This window comes from Plectropomus leopardus, chromosome 19 (genome assembly GCF_026936395.1).
Source record: "Plectropomus leopardus strain MGB_pleo_1.0 chromosome 19, ASM2693639v1, whole genome shotgun sequence".
Lineage (NCBI taxonomy): Eukaryota > Metazoa > Chordata > Actinopteri > Perciformes > Serranidae > Plectropomus > Plectropomus leopardus.
In genome coordinates this window covers 16,573,687-16,596,970 of record NC_142194.1, presented here as the reverse complement: position 1 = coordinate 16,596,970, position 23,284 = coordinate 16,573,687, and the positions used below count along the sequence as shown (strand labels likewise).

Genomic DNA, 23,284 nt, shown 5'->3' with positions numbered 1-23,284 from the left:
CAAATGTTCCCTTATTTTGACATCAACAAGATGGACATTAAAATTTACTTTGTGTCCTGTGAAACAACACTTTTCATGTTTGATCTGGCTTTTTTCTTCTTTTTTTTTGCCTAAGGCTTCAGAATGAATTTGGCTGTTAAAGGCAATTCTAGTCTGTGATTAGACATTCTCCAAGTTGCAGAATTCAGCTCATTACATTTATAATTATAGCTACATTATTAATGCTTTTTAACAGTGAAACAGAACCAAAGTTGTCTTTCGTGATTTTGCAGTTTATTACAAGCGTTTGTGAATCCGCATACAAAGTCTAAAAATTACCAACAGACCACGGGAGAAAAGTGGACACATAACGAACACTCCGGAGAGGTCAGTTATAATCGGAGGGGGGTTGAGTTTAAACATCTTTTCCTAAAAAGACCAAGCAAAGCAGGCAGGAGAAGAAATGATTAACTGGTGTCTGCTGCCATCCTTGTGACATATCTCTGACCTGACTGGCTGAAAGTCCTCTAAACTCACACACAGGTCGCTCAGGTCTTTGCTGTGCTGGCACACTTCGGATATTCAAGTAATAATGTAAAAAAAAATAACAGGAGTCCAGTAGCAAACTATGAAAAAGCTTTTATTTAATCTGGCCTAACATCACTGAAAAATGAAAAAGTAACTGTCCATCTGAAAGAGTTTTGGTAAGGAAATACACACTCTTCTTATATGTAAAAACAAACTTTAAATTGAGTCAGAGTGTTGTGTTTGATTAAGCAGAGGACAGAAGTCAGAGGACTGGCTTGAGCGGAGTGATGACTTTAGATTTTGGCAAGAGTTTGGGGAAAGTCTTGACTATTAGTTATGGAAAATGAGAACCATGTGACTTTTCCATTTGCATCAAACACAAATTAACAGCAAAACTCACGCACACTGTCCAACTTGCAAGAAAACATTTAATTGCAAGTAAAAATTTCAAATAAAATGTATTGCTGAAAGATTGCTGTAACAGTTATATTGCACCACAAATTTCCAAACATTTAATGAGTTTTACTAATTCCATGACTTTTCCAGGTTTTCAATGACCGTGGGAACCCTGAGAAGACTTTGGGCTGTAATCCATAAAAGAGATAATCCAAAGATCTCAATGCTAGCAAAATCTAAACACAATTTCTATTTTTAGCATGTTTGATGTTTCAGTTGAAATGAATTGAATCAAAGTAGCCCCGAGCATGAGATGGTTTTTTTTTATTTCTTACACTGGAATGGATATTTAAAGGGGGAAAAAACTCCAGCACCTATTTACAAATTTGGATCAATTTCATGAGTCGGTTTTTGAAGCCAAACTCTTGACACACACACACTTGCAGTACATTTAGCTACTTAAACTAATGCTACACATTGCTAAAATCCCTAAAAGCGCTATCAAGCCAACATTGTCAAAATTAACTATATTTTAAAACACAGCTCTTGTGCTCATATCCAGGTAGGACCCCTGGGGGTGGGCGTGACCATGCTGGTGTTGCCTGTACAGATGCCTGAACGGGATGGAGAGGGACGAGTGGGGGTCCTGACAGAGCCGGAGAGGGTAAGACGGAAAGGTTGAGTAGAGGGCTGGGGGAGGGGTGGAGGAGGGAAGACTGGATGGGAGTGATGGATCCAACTGAGGAAGGAGAGATGGGTGGTGCAGGACCATCTCTGGGCGATAGGGGGCGGCAGGATTGAACGGTGGGATGGCACCAATTTCAACTGAAGGGTATGTGGAGGTGGAGGCGTTGGGCAGGTTTTGGGCTGTTGGTGGAGCAGACTGCGGGAAAGAAGAGACAGCCAAGCAAGAGGAGGGCTGGAAAGAAGGGAGGGAGGATGGTGGATGGGTGAAGGAGGAAGTAGGGAAGGCAGCAGCAGCAAGGGAGGGAGTTTGGGCTTGGTGGCTCAGATTTTGGAGGTGAAGGGCATGGTGGGTAGAGTTTGGAGGCACATTTGAAAATGAGAGATTTTGCATGTGTGGAGGAAAGGCAAAAGATGTGGGGGCGCCGTGAGATGGCAGGGAGCACGGCAGACTGGGAGCAGGCGGTTGGTTGTGATTGGGGAGAGGCAGAGCTGTAACTGGAGCCGGATCAGGATTTGCAGGAAGGATATTTGGATAGATAAATGAGCTGTGATCGCTGGGTGAATTATCTCCGCTGGTGATAGGCTCACCCTGCAGCGGCTGACCAGGCTGGGTGAGCAGAGATTGAGCTGACATTTGGAGACCCGACTCACATGTGGAAGACGGAGCAGAAAAAGCTGTGGGTGTATGTGGGCTGATTGTCTCTTGGATGGTGTGATAGGTGTTGGCAGAAGGAGAGGAAGAGGACAGGAGTGGCTGTGGTGAGGAGGTGTTGGAGGGAGGCGGAGTAGGGAAGGTGAAGGAGGTCTGCTGAAGTGAGGGAGTGGTGGTGGTGGAGGAGGAGGGGAGCGTGGGGGAGGAGGAGAGGATAGAGGGATAGTCGATAGGTTGGGGATCGGATGTGTTTGATGGCTCCGGGAGGGAGGAGAAGGAGGCTGACTGAGGAAGAGGAGCAGAAGGGAAAGATGAGGAGTTGGCCTGAACATCAGGGAAGGTGGAGGTGAAAGCTGCTTCACCCAGAGTGTCTGATCTGTGGAGGAGAAAAAGAAAACATGTATTTTAGTGCAAAAAAAAATGTATAGGTCTTATTAAGTCATACAAATACAGTTTATCACAGGTGTAATTGAAAAAAAATAAATGTGCTGATGATAGTAGGTGAGACACAAAATAAAACAAGTGAGATTTACAAAATTCAGCAGACAAAAAAACCCTGAGCAATAACAAGTAAATTAAAAAAATGAGTAGGAAATTACAAAAAATGAGCCAGTATTACAAGAGTATAGTATGAATGGTGTCCATTCTTTTCAATGTAGGTTAATAAAGGTTAGTGCTGAAAAGATCTGTAGAATTTAGGAATTCCTCCCTCTCTGCACACCTACCGTTCAATAATCTGATTCGCCACCTCACTCCCCGGCGTGCCCTGCATCCCATCGGCCATGGTGATGCCAATATCAGTCATCTGTGATGCCATGAACGCCTGGCCCAGATGTAGCGGCTGCTCCGGGACCAGTGTGTCCTGATAGGAGGCGTCCTCTGGTTTGAACCCACAGGAGGAGTCAGGCAGTGCAGGCAGAGAGGCCAGAGCGAGGGCCTGCAGGTCTGAGCTGGTGGTTATGGGCTGCGGCAGAAGCTCAGCAGACTCACAGGGATCACAGTTCACTGAGAGAGACAGAAAAGAAAGAGTTTTTTTAAGGGGCCATTCAAGACAATTTAGTAGGGATATACTATATTGGATTTTTTTGCAGATATGCTGATATATAACAACTAATTTGCAACTAGTAACCAGTCCTGATAATATATCCACTTTTTTTCCTCCTAAATTTAGTGACCAGTCTCTTCTGTAGTGGAATTAATATCATAATATACAGACTCTTATTGTGATGGCCCACCAGCAGATGTAATAAAAATACTTCATCTTAGTCTTGTTTTTTTTTGTTTGTGAACGTGCCCCCGAGCCCTCAACCTCTCAAACTCTATATGAAAAAAAAGGAATGATTCAATAATTACCTTCAAAGAATCACATCTAATTTGATTGACATATTTCTAAATTGGGTATAGCCTTACTCAGATTAGATGTCTTAAGTTAATAGCACAGATTTTGGATTTTCGAGAAAACATTCAGGGCTGCAGCCCCCGACACGACCTCCACTCCCTCTAAACCCCCTCAGCGCCCAGTCATAATTAAATAATGTCCAAATAAATGATTTAAAGTGGCATAAGTCTGGTTATCCCACTTACCAATATCAAGGGTTTCTGATAAGACAGATATTTTGCGCTTCTGTCTTGCATCTCTTTGTCTGCAGGGAGAAAAAAGGAGTTTAGATCATCCACAATATGTATGTTCTGGTGTGAAGTGTTTCTATGCATTTTTCTTGAATTACTTTTTGCTGTTCATGCCGTCCTCTCTGAAGCCTTTAGCAAAGGGGTTGGAGTTGATCTTCAGCTCTGTGATCTGAAAACAACAACAAAACAACAATTTTAGAGCTGGTTTACCCTCTCTGCTCCCGTTCTTGGCTCACATTTTTTTAAAATTTAGCATATAATCTGTTATTGCTTGGAGAAATGTGTTCAGGGCACCGTGACTCTGCTGCTTGAGATAATGGTGTGTAGAAATATTTCTTTGCCTTAAACTGCACTCATTTTGTGCAGAAACATTTGCCTCTCTCTGCATATGTAAATGTGGGACTGTGGTACCTTGTTGTTCTGGTAGGCGGTGACTGTGATAAACTGGGTCTCAGGGAAAACGAAGGAGTGTTGCCCTCCGCCCCACCTCAGCACGTCTCTGGCTTCAATTACATGAACTCTGGGCTGGTAGCGATGCAGCGAATGCAAGATGATCTGGAAATAAAAGCAAAGAGGTTAACTCAAAATGCACCATAAGATCAAAAATCTACAAGTCATAATAATGATAGCAGTAATGATAAAAGACATAGAAGACACAATAAAACCTGTGTATAAAAATAAGATAAGATCAGAATAGAATGCATCTTCACATGGATATATCCCACTTAATAATAATAGTAAAAATAAGGTAAAAAAAATAGGATTAGAATGCACAGAAGGCAAATGTAAGATGGAAAATAAAACCCATGGAGATAATATTAATACAAATAAGGCTACAAATAGTGTGTGTATAAAATGCATAAAATTAAGGAAAATGCAACATTTTAAAGAGGTGCGAAGCAGAATGCGAAGCAGTTCAGAGTTGGTTAAAGGCTAAATTGAAGACATATGTTCTTAGTTTTCTTTAAAAATATTTAGCGAGGTGGCTTCTTTGATATCTATAGGCTGTGTGTTCCACAGCTTTGGGGTGTAACTGACAAACTCTGTATATCCAATTTTCTTTTGGCTGTTTTGGGGAATTTCCAATAAAGCAGCTGCTCACAGTGTTTGTGAAGGCAAAGCAAGGAATGAGAGTCAGAAATGTAACTTGGTCCTTGTCCATTATAGATCCATTAAAATCAATTCTAATGTTATAGGAGGTTTTGTTGTTGTGTTTGTGCTGGATCAGTCACTTTGCAGTACTCACGTGCCCCTGGGAGTCCAGTGTGTTGTTGGTGAGCTTGGCGTAGTGAAAGGAGATGGTGCGGCCCTGCCAGTGAGCACCTGTGGCAGGTGAGTCTGGGTGGATGAAAACCCGGTCCGGTAGCCTCGCCTCTGCACCGCCAACAGCCTGCCAGCCGCCACCTTGGAAGCGATAGCGAGAGTTGTCCACAGGGATGATGTCCAGCAGGAGGATGTAACGCAGAGATGGGTTCAGACCTGAGAGCTTTAACCTCAGCCCGGGGAACATCCGTCTAAGAGGATGGGCAGAAAGTGGACAAAAAGCAGGAAAGTTGAGAGAAACAGGTTGTATCAGAGGCGTTGTGGAGGTGACCTGAATGGTGAATTAAAGGAGGATTAAAAACTAAGATAAAGACAGATTGGGGTCAAAGGTCGGTGGGTTGTGTTCTCTCACCTGCCCTTCTTTGTGATGATCATCTCTGTGCCCACCGAGCTGAACTGCTTCCATAAAGACGCGTTCTCCAGCTCCATCTTCACCTCATCTTTCGAGGTTTTGGTGGTGGGGTCGCTGGGGACAGGGGGAGGGGCCAGCAGCCTCGGGGGCAGCGCTTTGGCCGCCACGTCACAGGCGGGCGGGAACAACGGCATGTGGGCTGGAGCCTGGCGGTCTGTGGAAGCACACAAATCCAGGATGTCAACGCTTACATAAATGGTGGAAATAAAGCTAATACGAGCGCAAAAGTTGGCTGTGCACCTCTAAGTTTTATTAGTGGTGCAAATCTATTTACTAATCAGTCCTCATTTGACTTTTTTACATTTGGCTGAAGTGTAATGCTTTCACTTGTTGAAAAATGATTTGCCTTGTTTTCCTGAAATAATTATATTATTATGAAAACTTTGAGGAAATTTTTCATGTAAAAATTTCTGCACTTTTTTTCTGAATTTACAAGATAGTAATTCTGTAAATTCCTGTTTTTATTCATTCAAAAAAAAGGAGCAGAATGTTTTTTCTCAGTGAAACAAACAATCTAAATTTTACCATTAAAACTTTGCTCATAAATCTCTCAATTAAGCTTGTAATTTGAGAGAAACAAGCACAATTGTTTCCATAAAAACTTTTCTTGTAATTTGGAGTAAGAAGATAATGTCTGTCATGATTCTGAAATTAACTTTTTTAATTAATTTAATTTTTTCCATTTCTCAGATTTTTTTTTTTCTGAAGTTAATGCATTACGTTTCTGTAAATTTCTCTCGTGGCCAGTTGATTTTTTTTTTAATGGCTTGAAGGTGTGCACTAATTCTGAAAGCCCACAAGAGGGACTGTTTATTCACACACACACACACACACACACACACACACACACACACACACACACACACACACACACACACACACACACCAGAGTTAGCATGATGCTTCTTGTCCTGATTAAGAGCTAATTTGGACCACCAGAAAGTATTTCAAAAGTACACCTCGGATAAATATTCCAGATTTTCAAAGAAAATAGTTAAAATTCATTAAATTTCATTTCATCATGGATGTATTTTTCTCTCTCACACACTCTGCTCTCACCTCTGTAAAAGCAGTCTCCGATCCTCTGAGGTCCCAGAGCCAAACTGGGGTACATCTCCACACTCAACATCTTCCTCGTATGTGTTTGTCTCTTTACTCGTCTTCTTCACCTGCTGCAAAGTAACATTTCTCTCTTTAGTTCCTTTCGTCTCCTTCTCTGTTTCCTCTTACAGATCCTCCTACTACGTTATATCAATCCTCTGTTCAGGAGGCCTCTTCTTAAAATGTTCTCTCTTGCCTCGATATCAGTTCCTTTCCCTCTGCTGTCTTTTGCCAAAAATGCTCACAGCAGCGACTCGTTGTGTTAAATAGGTGTGTGGAGCTTCACACATCGGCCAAATGGCTCCTTTATTTTACATTTGCCTCCCTTTCTCTCCTCACTACGCCCTCATCTTCCCTTCTGTCCCTGCTCCACAAACACAAACACCATATAAAGAGGTCATTCAAAACATTGAGGGTTTATTTATTGTCTGGTAGGAAAAATGGGATTTGTGTTGTTTCATGTCAGCAGAGGTACCTGTATCAAATATTATTTTAAATTATTTGTACTTTATCTGAATATTTTCATTTTATGGAGCTTTGCAATTCTTTTTCATTACATTTTAGAGGCAAATATTGTGCTTATTAAACTCAATTATTTTACAGCTGTAGTTATTGGATACTTTGCAAACAAGCATGTTGCATCCAAATCATGAAATCTGCTTAGAAACTATGATGTTTTGCACATTTTAAACACATAAAATCTATATTGAATTTGCTCTTGACAGAATAAGGACTAAAAATAACACAACTCCAAACAACATAATAGAGGTCAAGCAGGGACACTTGAAACTGATAATTATGTCACATTTTATTTTGATGCTGTCTATATTTTATATAAATATGCTCTGTAAAAGGAAATTTTAACTTTAGAAAACTATTGTTGGGGCTGCCTTTAAATGTTAAGCTGAATGAATTTGAGGAGACATGTTGAATCAGTACAAAATTCCCTAAACTTGTCTGCTCAAATTCATTCAATTTAATATTTTAAGGCAGCGCTAATACTAGCTTTTTAAAATTAATTAAGACTTTCTTATATTTTAATCTCCCCTTCCCTTTTTTTCTTTCTGACTTCTTCTTAATTTATTTTATGCTATTTTACATCATGTACCTTATACACGTGTGCATATGTGTGTAGAGGTTTGAATGCACTGTGCAATTACACAATGATGGATTACTAAACTAAACTAATTTGCTTCTCCTCAAAACCAGCAACAGTAAATTGCTTACAAATAAATGCATCAACTCTGAAATAATATGTTCTATAAAGTACTTTTACTTTTTATTCTTAAGTACATTTTAGTGCTAATACTTTATCTATTTTTACAGTAATTTTACAGTGTGATGTTGTGACCTTTGTTGAAGTAAAGGATCTGAATACTTATGCATTTAAGGAAAAAACTGTCTAATGAATCTGCTTTATCTCAGTTTTAGTCAGTAGCATTTAGTCAGAGATAAAGCCTGTGTGTAGTATTTGTTATCTTATTTGTAAGATTTTCTGTATTAATTCTGGGAAATGCTCCTAAGATTTCAAATGTCTCTTCCACAAACATATAAATGTGGTCGTTTAGTGGCAGGACCCCTGTGGCTGTTTGATGACTTGATGACATGTTTCTTCCTCTCAGCAGGGAGTGAGGCCTTGAATGAAGGTGGAAGAGGAACACAGTTTGGCCGATGGCTGCAATTTGGCCACAACACAAACACGAGTGTGTGGAAGCTTCAATGACAGGTTTGAATTCAGGTGAGCTCATTTTAACAGCTGATTTTTGGAAATCGTTCACTGTTATATTTAACATTAGAACTGTTTAATGAATCGATTTAACTGCTGATGTGTGAGGGAAGTTTGGTGAACAGGCAGGATCTCTAGTTAAAACACACAATGCTGACCACACAGACAAACACAGGGTCCCTGCGAATCCTTAAAAAGTCTTAAAAGGCATTGAATTAATCAATCTAAAAACAAGGCCTTAGTCGGTCTTAAAATGCCTGAAGTTAATTTTTTGGTAAGTCTTAAGAATGCCAAGACATAAAAGGTATGCTTTTATGGATATTTTTTATAGGTAACTTAAAAAAAAAAAAAGAAACGATAGAAAAAGAAATTCACAGAATACCACTTGCATTTCTGTCACCCAAAAGTCATGTCTTACAGTGGATATTTGGGCAAAATCCTCTTTAACCCTAAGTTATTAGTGTCAGATATTTTTTTCCTTTACCCCCCCCCCCCGATTTTGCTTATAGTGAAATCAGTCTTAAATTTCATTGTGTAGCACTGAAAAAGGAGTATCATAAGCAAAAAGTAATTTCATTTAATTTGTTGTTTCCATTTTTCCATGTGATGCACTCGAGGTTCGTTTTAATACATGCAAATCTGACGCTGTCTCCAGTTGAAAATAGTACCGTAATCTGCAAAACAACTTGCAAGTCCTTGAAGTAACAATTATCAGATCTTCATGAGAGACTTTAATATTAAGCAGTAATCTGATGGGGTTTTTTTGGAGGCCTCGTCAACAGACCACAGAGGCTCTTGAGCAGAGGATTAGTGTTACATCACGATGTTTGCAACTTAAATGATGAAACAGGATAAACTTTGTTCCTGTGTGTCTGTGTGGGAGATTTTCTGTGAGCAGGACAAATATGTAGAAAAGACAAGACAAGAACTCTTTAAAAATCTACCTGCTCATAGACATATCTGAGTGACAGCTGCAGTGACTTTGCAGGACTGAAGTATAAATGTTGTTCTAGTTGTTGTTTTCCTTCTCCATTTGTGTATGTGTGCTGGAGGGGATAAAAGCTTGTGAGGACTGAGGGGAAGTGGAGGTGTGAACGTCACACTGAGAGAAAGGTCATTACCTCGACGGGGGCAGTGAGGTGCGCGTCATGCCTCTTAATGTTTTTACGAACTAACAGGTGTGTCGGCCAGCAGACTCTTTAACAGCCCATGATGAGGACTGTTACTCGTCTTGTTTTTTCAACGTTGCTGCAGTGGGGGCAGGTCGTGTTTACAGTGCATTAAGTATTAGCATAGGCCTGCTCTCTGACATGTATGTGCTAAGTGGTTTGATGTCCACCTTTGTTTGCTCAGTAAAGGTCAGGTTACTGAAAAAAGATGCCATAGGAGGTCTTTAAAGTTTCACTGTTGGCTCAGATTGGTGCAGATGTTCCTGCTGTTCGAACACTGGCTGCATGACAGGAGCTTGCCCGATTCAATCTAATGTGGATTACCGTTTTGTTTTTGTTCCAGTGTGCACAATGCAAACAGTCTTCCTTTTAAAGAAATGTGTGGATGCTTAAATTCTCTCTCCGCATCAGTGAAGTGCACACTTGATGTCGCAGATGATCAGGATTGAAACAAAAGCTGTGTTGTCAGTAAATAAATCCTCTGCGTGCAAAAGTAGGCATTCAGATTACAGATTACGCGCTTTATCTTCGGCCCTCGCTTTGCATTTGTGGGCCGGGGATATTTTGTCTCATCCATCACGCCTACAGTCCATTTTTGTGATCAACCAGAACCCATTTTTATTAAGACTCTGCCAGAAATACATGATAAATAGCACAACATGTACTATGCACTTTTTATTATGCATGTGGCTCAAATACTGTGAAATACTCACTTTATATGAAAAGCCTGCAAGGAGAATAGTTTTTTTTTTCAATGCACCGCTATCACACACATCCATGTGAAAAAGCAAAGAGTACTCTTTGTTCATTTTATCTAATCAAAGCAGTGAAAATGTATCCAACAGACTAACTCGTGCTCAGACCACCTCCAGAGGGTCTCTGTCAGCCTTCGACACCGCCACTGTTACAGTGTCAGGAAGACGCACAGCCAGCTTCTCCCTGAACACTGCCAGAAATCCACGCTCACTGTTGCTATGGTCACTGAGGATGACGTTAGTTCCCTTCGCCACAGCGTCCAGCACTTCATGGTGGGACATCTCACCTGAACAATGGACGAATGATAATTACATCTGCGATCATCGCAATGTCAGGCAATTAAACTAATAATATCAGGCATATAATATTGTTTTGAGTGAAAACTAAACTGGATTTTTACTTTAAATGTCTACCTGTGATGTAAAGATCTGCCTTGACTCCGCTCAGCACTGAGGCCCCAGATCCAGCACACACAGCCACAGTGCACACAGAGGACTCTGAAAAACATCCGAATAATGACTATTTACACACGTAATAACATTGGCATCACAGGAAAATTACAATATACATATCAATCAGTGCTTGATATAAAAGTAGCTGTCTACCTGTGCTTTTCGGCTTCATTTTAGCAGCATCCAGAGCTATTTGATTTGGATTTATCACCTCTAAGGCCGATTTAGGGCAAAAAGAGGAAAAAAAACTAAAATTAAATAAAAACTAGGGGGAAATGTCCAGAAAACTTCTAATTATTATAATTATGTATTTTCCGGTAATTTTCTGGTATGTTTAATTGTTTTTAACTTTTTTAAAAATCATTGTGGGTCATCTTTGTGTGTTTTTTTGCTGATTTCTTGGTAATTTTGGGGCTATGTCTTTTGCTTATTTCTTTCTCCCCATGTTTTGCAAAAAAACAAGCCAATTTGTTCAGCTTTCAAAGGGTTAAACTGTGTATTCCCACTTTGGGTGAATACATTTTGTCACAGTATGTATTGTTAATACAGTGGCTTGGTTTTGTTAAAATGAAATTAATCATTGGGTGTTCCTCGAGTGTCTCCTTTTATTTCTTAATCTAAACTGAGCTGCATTTTGACACAGAAGTCTGTAGGTTTTAGTTTCGAAGAAAATCCGGCTGAATTTACCAAATATTTCCTTCCTCTACAATTTATTCAGCAAATCCATCTGATTTCCTGTCTGCTTGGTATAAAAACTGCAAACCATTAAGAACATCTACTGCACCCAAAGTTCACCTCACTGGTAAATATTCATCATCCTTCACATTGTTGACATGTTTATTTAACTCATAAAACCAGAACAATAACCTGTTTGTTTGAGTTCAGTACCTAGAGTCTGCCCCGATCCCAGAGCCAAACGGAGGTGACTCAGACCCAAGTGGGATTTCATCTTTTGGATGGCTGTTGCTACGGTTACAGGCTGGTCCAAAACACTAAATCGTCCTTGGCCGTGGCCCGGGAGAGGCGGCTGCAAAGAGAGAAAGGATTAGTAAAAGGGGTAAGTACTATGTATTAAACAAAATAAAAGCATATCAAACTATAACAATCCACAACCACTCTGTAATATGCAGAACAGATTTTTTTTTAAAGTGTAGAGCTTCATTTTCTTCTAAAAGAGAGTTGTTTTTTCCAATCTACCTTACTCTTCTATTTTTGTAATCATCATCTATCAGTGATGTGTTTGTGCTGTACTTTTTCTAACTTGAGGATGCTGAGGGACAGGCTGGGAGCGTTGTGTCGTAGCAGAGTCTGGACACTGGGGGTCAGCGCTGAGTCACCGCAGGTTACACTGACGTGGATCCCACTGCTGTCTGATCTAATGTGAGGACAAAAAGTAACTATTATTCACCAATACCTTTCATAACTACTGACCATGTTCTTATTGACATATATGATTAGTTTCTGTTGTTTTTAGTATTTGTGAAAGTCAACATTTGCCAAAAATGGGTGATCAGTCAGAGTGCATGATGTTTTCTCAAAGTTACGTAAGCAGCTTGTGGTGATGAAATTGAGAGCAGGGTCTGTGTGTCAGCCTCCTGCTGGGGGTTTTAATACCCAGGGTGTGAAAGTCAACTTCAGAAATGCATCACACTCACAAGCTTTAAAGTAAAACCTGGAATAATAATCCAAGACTGGATGTTGTGAATTCAGTGGCACAGTTTTCACAACTTTGAGAAATAGCAGATAGCTTTGTTTCCATTATTTTCATGCTGAACTTAAATGAAGGAAATTACAGTAAAGGCTTCTCGAATCAATGGTAAAACTTTTGTGCAGTTATACAAAGTATACAGAACTTGTTTTTAAAAGCATAGTTCAGATTGTTTTTGAAGTGGGGCTGTGTGAGGTAGTCATCTATAATCGATGTATTAGCTGCAGTAGATGGCGGTCTGTACGCCTCCATTGTGGAGAAGCATACATAGAAGCAAGTGTACTATATTGAGAGTATTTTCAGCACTTTGTGTTCTTTATCACTCTCTTCAAAGCCAGACTCCACTGATAAAAACAGAGATTTAATATCGCTGAACACAGAAGCTGCTGGTCTACCGCTGCCTCGATCCGTTAGTACGTTTGTTATTTTGTGACTTTGGCATTTAAAATGATTAGTTTGGATTCACCAAAGTCACACAATAACACAAACTGAGTAACTGTTCAAAGCAGCTCCTGTGTTCGGCGAGGTAAAATTACGAGTTTTGTCGATGGAGTTTAAAGAGATCATAGATTTGGAAATGAAGCAGTCACTAACTTCCTTGTTGGAACGAGCTGTCTGACGAAAAGGTTAAATTGTGAAAATATTCTCAAATTAGAGCACATTTAAACCCATATGGATGTTTTAGGTGGCTAAAATATTTTTATTGCTAACCTCCATTCACAGCAGTAAATTGATAAACTTCCATGTCAGGCCTGCTTCTACAAACTGGGGGCGTGCCGACTGCCATCTACTGTAAGTAACACACTGACTTTGGATGTGTAATTCAACTCTACTTCAAAAAATGATCCCTTTGACAGGCTAACACAGCAAAAATGGTCCTTTAATTAAAAAATAATCCGTTTTAATTCATGCAAACATGTACGGGACCTGCTGACTGAATGCTGTAGTGCTGTTTCACTGTCGCACGCCTTCAGTTCCTCCATAATAGTGTTTAGCTCCTCTGTGCTCTTAACTGTGAATTCCAGTTTATGACTGTGCGAGGCGCCACCGAGGGCCTGACTCAGCATGGACACCTGGCCGCTACCTGAGAGTCAAAGACATCAGAGATGGAAAAAGACAGTCAGAAAAAAGGCTGGAGGACACTTGGGCAGAATATTTGGCCATGAGGTTAGTGTGTCTCAACATTTCAGCCTACACCTTCATTCATTATTTAAGTCCTGTAGGTCTTTGTGTCACATTTTCCATTCAGAATGACCTCTCACCAAGTCCTCCCACCAGCCAGTCGTTCACTCCTCCTTTAACACTATCCCAGGAAGTATGAGGGGAGAAGACGGCTATCCTGGCCTCCACGGCCCGCACGGCCAATCGTTGCTTCCAGTCCTTCTGAACCAAACGCTTGATTGGTCGGAACAACGGAGGGTGATATGAGATAATGAGGTCACAGCTCATGGCCTCTGCTTCTTCCATGACAGCATCTGTGAGGTCGTTGGTCAGCAGGATGGTTTTAACAGGACGAGATTTGCTGGGCTCCACCAGCAGGCCCACATTGTCCCAAGACTCAGCCAGGGACAGAGGAGCGAGCTGCTCCAACACCTGCAGGACTTCCTTTAGCTCCATCAGACCTGAACAAGGAGCAGAACGAGACAGGCAGCGAGTGGGGGACGGGTGAAGAGAGGAGTGGAGGGGGACTGAGGTGTGCTGGCTTGTGAGGAAGCTGTGACTGTGAGAAAATGAAGGGATGGATGGCAGTGTTGAGGCAAGGGAGCGGAGAGCAGCCTGTGAGCCTGTAAAGCCCCTTCTAGTACAAAGTCTCCTATGGGTGAGTGACACAAATGTCCAAGAAAGGTTTCTACATCCAGTCAACATCAGTGAACACCTGTGGGGACAAACAAAAATCACTTATGAAGTGCTACCACTATCAATCAGAATCTATTTGTACAGCTTTTTTTTCATACAAATGAACTGTAAAACAGGGTGCTTCATACAATGAAATCAGGAACTGATGAAAGACTAGAGACAGGACAAAACCTTTAAATAAAAAGGTAATAAAAAATAAATAGATAAATAAATAAAACTGCAATAATAAAAATAAATAGATAAATGAGTAAAATACTCAAACTATAAATAAAAGGTAAATGAAAGGATACAAGTGCAAAGTAAATTGTAAATAAATATGTTAAAAATAATTTTTAAAAATGATGCAGATTAGTAAAACTGCGAAACAGACTAAAATATATAAATAGTCAATAGATAAAGTTCAATTAAAAGCCAAACTAAAAAGGTAGGTCCTGAGTTTGCTTTTAAAAATATTAACCCTTCTGCTGCCCTAATAACTTTCATTAATAAAAGAGCTTGTGCTTAGCAACAGATTTATAAAAACGTAACTTTTGTAATGTTAACCCAATATATCATGTAATCACACAGACAGTGACAATTTCTAGGCCTGCAACCTAATGTTTAGTGTTTTTTTTTTTTTAAATAAAATGCGTCACTGCTACTGCAAACCTTATTTACGGATGTAATATGACCTACAAGTTGAGACAGAGGGGAAGCATGCAGCTAAAAGCAGAGTTAGCTTGGAAGCTAATATTAGCTACTAAAACACACTTATCGACCCCGCTATATTTAAAAAAACGATATAAACATGTCGATATGTTTAAGAGTAAACTTCGTGCGTTCGCTTGCCTTTCACAAAAGCGTTACAGAAATACTAATGCCCTGTTGCTGAAAGCATTTCCCCCGATGTGACTGGTGCATTTCCTGAATGTCCATTTCCGGTGACGCGCCAAAGAAAGTGCTCGTGTGCCAGAACCGGATTGCTGTCCGCGGGAGCGCGCGCAGCCTGTTAAAGCTGTATGGCCCAGTGTTAACGTCTTCAGCTGCTCTCACATGGATCAAACAACAGTCGTAGCATGTAAATACACATAACTTAATGTCCGTAGTAAGAGCATAGGTATGTCTTTCTGAAACTTAAATGTTTCTTGAAACCCAGTTTTCACGTTAGGGATTTATAGTTTGATCAGGCATGACATTTACGTGATTATAGACAATATTGTTGCATTTAATATGTCTAAAATCTTGTTTATGTTTGGAAAGTAGTCTATCCTACTTTGCACATGAGTAATGTTAAAATAAAGGTATTTTCTGCTATTATCCTTATGAGCCTGCATTATTACCTGCTCTGTTGCTAAGACTATAACCACTCCAGTCTGTAAGGTATTTACACAGGTAACAAGGGACTGGGTGAGCTACAGCCTGTCAAATATAATCACTATGAATGAAATCTAGTCAATTTTGAAACAGAAACAACCTTTCGATGGCAAGGTAGCAGTTGCAGTCAGTTTTTGGCAGGCTGGAAATTGCATTTTACGCATTGCATCTGCCCTTTAGAGGTATTTATACAGGTAAAATGCAACTGAATGGGCTATAATCTTTCAAATATGATCACTCTGAATGAAATCATTTTGAGGCAGAAACAGCTTTTCAGTGACAAGACAACAGCTGCAATCACTTTTTGGAAAGTTGTAAATTGTGTTTTATGCATTGCATTGGTCTTTTAAGGGTATTTACACAGGTTAAAAAAGGACTAGGTGAGCCATAATCTGTCAAATATATCACTATGAATGAAATCAAGTCATTTTGAAGCAGAAACAACCTTATAGTGGCAAGATAGGAGCTACAATCACTTTTTGGCAGGTTTTTATGTGATGTATTGGCTCTTCAAAGGTATTTCAACAAGTAAAAGGAGGTGAAAAGGACTGGAGAGGTTATAATCTCAGCCACAGAGCAGGTAATATAATCTCATATAATCTCAGCCACAGAGCAGGTAATATATATATATATATGTATGTATGATGTAATACTCTTCCTATGTAATGCTTTGAAACAAATTGACAGATTAATGGGAACCGGAAAAGACCACATGACTTTGATAGGGTGTATTAACTCTCTAGGGGCAGGTGGTCATAACCCTGGGTCTGTATGTCGCTTCTCAGAAAGATTACTGGGACTTCTGGAATAAACAAATCCGCAGACACAAACAAAGACACAGCGGAGGGTTATCAGTGTTGGGAGATGATTGCAAACGGTTAAAACCGCAGTTCTCATTAAGTGCACAACATAGAGCCGCTGGTCAGAGTAGCTACCTCAGAACTGACTCGTAGAGCAACAGAGAGGGAGATTATTGTGGATTAATGCAATAAAGGTCGATGGTGGATGTTAGTAGGATCAGGGAAGGATCAGGGCAAAGGCCAGCAGCGAGCATTACATCATCTGATTCTTTTTTTGGCTCCATCTTGTTACACGACACCCCTCAGTTTAAATGGGAACCCCTTTTCAAACATCCACGCTTACATTACATTTACATTATAATAGCATGAATAAGTCCTAAATTTGTTGCTTTTTCGGGGAGGGGGGGGGTTGGACTCACAAAAGAGCAACTATTTACAACACAGAAAACTGAAAATGTGTTATTTATCCAATAAGCATATTGCCACTGCGATGTCCCCCCCGTATCCAATCTGTGGAGTGCCACTGACAGATGTGTGTTTAGTTATTAGGTCTGTGTGTTCAAGAACAGCTTCACTTTTATTAATTGGTACTATAAGCCCTTGTGCCCCATCTGTCCGTCCATCTGAAGTTATGCCAACTTTGTCATGTAACAACATCTGTCCAACTGATGTGCCCCTCACTGCGAGGGTGCACCATGTCCCCATCAGCAAGCTTAAGTTCCTTCAGCATAGATGTTTAATTTTAGCTGTGCTGGCTTTGGGTCAGTTTGACACGAAGATGAACCACGCAACAGATTCTTTTCACAGGTTGTGTTTAACATTAACTAGCAGCGATTTGCTGTGACTTTGTCTAGGAACAACCTTTTTTTCTTAGACTTTTTTCATATAAACAGCTTATACTCTTCCCCTTATTTTACCTCAACATCCATATTTCCTCGAACATTAAAAACTTTTACTGAGAATAGCCAAATTGAAAGAATGGCTCAGACAGTGCTTTCTAAAACGTTAAATTCTGGGAGAAGCAAATCTTTTACCCTTTTTTTTGCACTTAATACCTAGAAATCTCTCGTGCATGATGTCATGAATTATGAGATGATGTTTTATGAACTGCACTCTTATCAAATCAGTGGCCACACAATCTCTTTATCCCGATGTCCCTCCAAAGCCAAGTTACTCAATCCTCAACTACCCGGCAGCGCAGCAGCACCACTGATGTTTTGGTTTCCAAATCCCTTCTTTGGTACATGAAATCCATAGATCATTGCGCTGATTTATTATGCAACCAGCAAGTTTTGTATTATTACACAAGTAGATTAATTATGGACATCATGCAAAGAATTTGCTCCACATTTGGAGGAAGACATTCATTTGCTTGTTAGCACTGACAAAATTAGCTGGATTGATAAACTTACCTTTTGGGTCAGATATCAACCCAGAAAAAATGTTGCCACTTTCTGCAAAACGTTACATTTGCACAAAACTGTCTTCCTGATACACTGAAACTTTATGTTTCTAGCAAGGCTGTGGTCAATGTGTCTTTAGGTTTAGAGACAAAAACCACTTGGTTATGGTTAGGAAAAAATATTTTTTGGGCTTAAAATACCCAGTTTGGAAAGTAACATCCCAGTTGGAAATGCAGCTATATCTCAGTACAAACAACTGTTTTCATGGCACCCCCATCTGAAAAAACAGTGATTACTTGTTAGTATGCTAAAAAGCCCCAGGAAACACAGTAATGGGTCAATAAAAAAACAACATTGGTAGCTAAAAAACATCCATGTTTGGGGGCAAAAAAGCCACAGAAAAATTGTAACAAGTCCCGAAAAAAGCACCTAGTTTTGAGGCTAACAAGCTGCAGTAAAAGCAGTGACTGGTCCCCAAATGCACTCACGATTGGAGGCAAAAATGCTCCTGGAAAACACCCATGTTTAGGGGCTTAAAAGCAGCTACAGGTCCCTAAAAACACTCAAGTTCAGAGGCAAAAAACAGCGGTAGGTCCCTAAAGAAGACTCAAGTTTGGAGATTAAAAGGCCACTGTAAAAAAAAAAAAAAAAAAAAAAGCCACAGGTCATCAAAAAATACCCATATTTGGAGCTAAAATGCAGCAGAAAAAAAGAGCATCAGGTCCCAAAAAACATCCAAGTTAAGCAGCCAAAATACAGCAAGAAAAAAGCAACAGGTTCCTAAAAAATGGACCTAAAAATTTTTATGCATGAACTTACAAAAAGCCATAATAAACTTTGTATGGCGCATAAAGTGTTATGTCTCCTATTTGCGAAATTTGTCAAATTTTTAAAGCAGCTGTCTTTCATCACATATGTGACAAGGTCAAACACTAATTCTTGCACAGCAATTGCTGAACAGCCTGACACACATCTATTGTCCTTTGGGTGTCACATTCATTCAAAACAAAACTCTCGAGCAAAGTTCAAATTTACTCAGATATTTTATTGAGATATCTGGAAATACTCGTTACCAGGATTTAACTGCAAATTAGTGTAGTGAATTATGTAGTCAAATCCATTACAACAAGTCCAGGCTAAATACTGTATATATACATATGATATAGGTGATACAGTAGTGTTTGAACTGTTGGTAAATGCTTTAAATCTCTAGTTTTGCATTACATTGTTTCACTGATAAGAATACTGTCAGAATAATTCAGCAAAGAATGAATATTGTTCAACACATACATTTTTAAAAAATCAATCCAATTCAACAAAACAATCCAAAATGACTTCCTGTATATAAAATATAGTTCGATATAGTTACACACTAGTTACAGTCATCTTTAAAAGATATCTCAGTACATGATTGTTTGTCTATATTTGCATAGATTTAATTCTCTCCGAGAATGCTCGACTTTTCTCCACAGCACTGTTTTAAAATTTAATTATTAGGCGTTTGTCCTTAAATGTACAAGCTCATTTGTCAAAGAGCTTTAAAGAAAGACGGCATCTTGATTAACGGATGTCTGTGGATGTGCAAAGGCTCTTCCTTTATTGGCTCTTCAGCCATCATTGGTGGGACATCATTCTGACGAACTCTGCAGCAGAAAAGAAGAGTTGAATTTGTTTACTTTGCGGTGTGAAATTTACTGATAAAATCACTGTGATTGAATTTGCTCCATTACTGCTGTTCACGTCACTGCAGCTGACAGACCGTTCGTACCTTCAAAGTCTACTGTGCCATCTCCGTTGTCGTCTGCTTCTTTTACTATGGCATCTATCTCCCTCCGGCTCATGTGCTCTCCCATCAGCTTGGTCATGGCTGACCGCAGCTCTTCTGTCGTGATCTCTCCGTCTCCATCCACGTCGAACTAACCCCAGACACAGCAACGATGAAAAAAGGTCAGCGTTTATCTGTATGGCACTGCGGTGAAGGAGTTGGGGGTTAAATCTTGTGTTAAAGCTGCTGCATGCAAGTTAAAAGAAAATATTTCACCTCTTTAAAGGCGTCTTTGAGCTCCTTAACGCCAATCATCCCAGCTGTTTCTGCCAGAAGCTTCGGGGCCATCAGATCTACAAAGTCCTCAAAGTCTACTCTGCCACCAACTGGAGGTAAAACCAAAAAAAAAGATTATTTGGGTTTTTGATTGATTCTCTATCAACTTTGAACCAAATGAGTCACTAAATGTAGAATTTACCAACAATTTCTACCTCCCAAAACAGGTTTTTACACATTTTGTTTTGTAGGAACTTACGGTTCATGTTGATATTCTGGCTCAGCTCGATCAGCTCCATCTCTGTGGGCATGTAGCCCATCGTCCTCATCAGATTCCCCAGGTCCTTACAGCTGATCAGCCCATCTTTGTCTTTGTCAAACTCATTGAATGCATCACGCAGCTCTGCGGAGGTGAAGATAAAAGCTACAGTCAGCTACACAGCAGGTTGACAAGTGTATAAAATATGCAAAAAGGTCAGAGTAACCATTTTAATCTGCATTTACTGATGAATGTGCAAAATTAAGTGAGAATTTACCATCAATCTCATCATCCGCCAGCTCTCTTGACTGCACGAAGAAGAGAAAAACAATCTGTTATGTCCAGCGTACCAGCACGCAATTACCAAAATTGATGGTTCATTTATTTTTATAGTTCAATATAGAATATGGAGTTAAATGGCACAGCAACAGAGATTAAACTGTGGATTAAAGTGTAGATTATGTCCGTATTGGCAGGTGAATCACCCCTGGCACGCAACAGTAGAGAGCTGCCACAGATTCTCTCTTTTATCATTTGATCCTTTTTTTGGGTTATAATCCAATCGACCTTTCAATCTAGCAGTTTGCAAACATGAACACAAGCCCATCAAAAATTAGGAAAAAGCGGTTGTATTTACAATGTTTTTCCCTCCTCGCAGGAAGATGCACGCTGCCCCGAAACTCATTTCTGTAAAAGGAAAAGTGTAAAGTGCAATTAGAAAAAGTTCTAAAATTCATTAGCAATTTCTGACACTTGATAAAAAAAGCTGGCTGGTGTTTGACAAAGCCGGAAAGTTTGGATTACGACAGATTGACTTGTCTGTGTTCCCTCTGAGGGATTAAACACAATGTCTGAATTCTGAGTGTGTCGCTTAATTTTCTGACCCTATGAGGACACTTTTGAAAATACTATAAAATAGTATTTTGAATTTTAACTATATGAACTAAAAAAAAACACTCCTTGTGAAAAAAGATTTCCGCAGACATACATCAATGTAGTGTTTCCCTTTATTCTGAGCTTTCCATTTCCAGACCGCATACATGTACGTGTTTGGAATTCATTTTTTTATAAATTTGGACCTTGCCAAAGCTAAACTGGCATTTCTAAAAATTCTACCTATAATACATAGTCTAATTAGATAAAACAAATACAAGTCTAAAAACCCACAACATAGCAATTAAAGGTTAAAGACTATTTGGACTATTAAAGACCATGAGTTAGATAATAAAATGAATGTAGGTTGTATTCACCTTCATCTGGTGATTTCTGACCATCAGCCAAACGCCTCATATGCGACCCCTGGATCCGAGACGCAAAAGGTGGCCTGCAGTGCAAAAAGCCCTCTGTCTTCTGTTTCTTCCTCTTCTCCTCAGTATTGGTGGTGTTCCTTCTCAGAAAGGACAGCCCCGCTCTCTCAGTGCCTCTGCTCAACCGGTCGGGATGCTGCGAGGGTGTATGAGAGGGGGGTGTGGCTGCATCCAGGATTGTATGCTCATGGGGGAGGAGTCAGCTGTGTGACAGCAGTGGGACATCAGGGTCATATGTGAGCTGAGGAGATGTTGAGTGTTTACATCACCCTGTAAATTAAAGCCCACCGTCATCTGAGCCCGGCGCTGACAGAAGAAACAGAACACTGTCAAATCACAGGTGCATGGGTCGAGTTTCTGTTTCTTTTGTTTACTGTGGGTTGATTACAGTTGTCCAAGTCACCACAGGTTAAACAATTGGAAAGTCCAACACTCATTTAGTCAGATATTTGAGTTATTACGGTATAAAAATGGAGAAAAGCAACAAATCTTTAAATTTGTGCAGCTGGAGCCAGCGAGTGTTTGACAATTTTGGTTGATACAGTACATGATGTTTGAACAATTACTGACTGTTGAAATAACTTGACAATCGATTTATGGATCAACTTATAGTTTATTGTTTTAACACAAAAAGCACAACAGTTTGGAGTAAAAAAAAAACCTGTTGCTTACAGGTCAATAAAGATAACTTTTTTTTGTAGGAAAAAGACAAATTTCATTGTGCAAACTACAGAAGAAATAAGAAATAAGACATAAACTCCCCTGAAAACATGACTTGTCATATTCTAAATATTGACAATATGCTATTTTTGTCATGTATTCCTGTTATACTGTATCGTTGTATTTGTGTAAAATTAATGTTTGCTGTTTTTTGGGGGTTTTTTGATAGCCCACATGACCCTGGAATTTAATATCTACATTGTACCAAAAAATCATGGTGCTTATCTGTATGTGATGGGTAACATGTTGAAGTTTGATTATTTGATTATTATGTATCAGACGTGCTGTTTTAAATCAAGTAGACATATGTACCTGCAGCTGTGAATGTTTCTTTGCAACAAGAGTCGCTCTCTTTATTGGACATCGACCAGATAAACGACCATTTTGTGTCTCTTTGTGTGGTCATTTTGTGCTTTCTTAGTTTTGTTGAAGTGATTTGTTTTTATGCGCTTTTCAGCATTTTTTCATTTCTAAAATTTCTCTGCCTCACTTAGTCTTCTTTCACCATCTGTAACCCCTGACAGGTATCTGATAAAGGCAAACATGCCCCAGAATGATCTTAATGGTATGGCCAAATATGTTCATGTTTTACTTTTATTTACATTTAAAAAACACAATGTTCCAAAAATGAGAAAAATTCCTGCATAGTCCCTAAAGTCCTGAAAACTGACATTTTTCTTAATTTGTGCACACTTTTTCAAAAAACACTTTTGCAGACATTAGGGACTCTGTAGTTGGTTATCAGTGTTTTTTTTTTTTCTTCTGGATAAGGACACTCATATTTTTTTCTTATATTAACTGAAATACCAAACTGAAAATAGTATTGTCTTCCAAAGACTGAATTTATTATATTATATTGTCAATCTGTTTAATATATATTATGATAATATGTCAAATCGGGACTAATTGTACATTTTAAACCCCCAAATCGTATTGTTTCTGTTGAAAAACACACAGCAGTGACACTATAAAGAATGGAGGCTCATCTGGATCATCTGACACTTTTTTTTAACCCATATTGTTTGC

General features: G+C 39.4%; 3 protein-coding genes and 1 long non-coding RNA gene across 8 annotated transcripts; 1 reads left to right on the top strand and 3 right to left on the bottom strand.

The window, feature by feature from the left end:
- Positions 1-857: 857 nt before the first annotated feature.
- On the bottom strand, positions 858-7,361 carry tbx6 (T-box transcription factor 6). Its single transcript, XM_042508628.2, has 8 exons — positions 6,666-7,361; positions 5,547-5,760; positions 5,118-5,385; positions 4,283-4,426; positions 3,970-4,040; positions 3,827-3,885; positions 2,968-3,247; positions 858-2,618 (listed from the first exon to the last, which is right to left on the bottom strand). The coding sequence occupies exons 1-8, from the start codon at positions 6,733-6,735 to the stop codon at positions 1,436-1,438; spliced, it is 2,289 nt and encodes a 762-aa protein (XP_042364562.2). The 5' UTR covers positions 6,736-7,361; the 3' UTR covers positions 858-1,435.
- LOC121959367 (uncharacterized) lies at positions 1,464-15,668 on the top strand. Of its 5 annotated transcripts, none has more exons than XR_015774939.1 (7): positions 1,464-1,567; positions 8,330-8,445; positions 11,529-11,612; positions 11,696-11,867; positions 12,077-12,190; positions 13,269-13,310; positions 13,544-15,668. It is a non-coding gene; the product is annotated as an uncharacterized LOC121959367 (long non-coding RNA). The 5 variants fall into 5 exon arrangements; XR_006106899.2 differs by having other exon boundaries at positions 13,242-13,310; XR_015774938.1 differs by having other exon boundaries at positions 12,077-12,203; positions 13,242-13,310.
- nif3l1 (NIF3 NGG1 interacting factor 3-like 1 (S. cerevisiae)) lies at positions 10,195-14,384 on the bottom strand. Its single transcript, XM_042508642.2, has 6 exons — positions 13,781-14,384; positions 13,446-13,602; positions 12,062-12,185; positions 11,699-11,837; positions 10,772-10,855; positions 10,195-10,644 (listed from the first exon to the last, which is right to left on the bottom strand). The coding sequence occupies exons 1-6, from the start codon at positions 14,382-14,384 to the stop codon at positions 10,460-10,462; spliced, it is 1,293 nt and encodes a 430-aa protein (XP_042364576.2). The 3' UTR covers positions 10,195-10,459.
- A 3,287-nt stretch (positions 15,669-18,955) lies between the features above and the next one.
- On the bottom strand, positions 18,956-21,657 carry cabp5a (calcium binding protein 5a). The gene is made up of 7 exons (XM_042508249.2): positions 21,482-21,657; positions 20,869-20,918; positions 20,509-20,539; positions 20,232-20,375; positions 19,973-20,082; positions 19,700-19,847; positions 18,956-19,574 (listed from the first exon to the last, which is right to left on the bottom strand). Exons 1-7 carry the CDS (start codon positions 21,519-21,521, stop codon positions 19,546-19,548), a joined length of 552 nt encoding a protein of 183 aa, XP_042364183.2. The 5' UTR covers positions 21,522-21,657; the 3' UTR covers positions 18,956-19,545.
- Between the last annotated feature and the right edge of the window lie 1,627 nt (positions 21,658-23,284).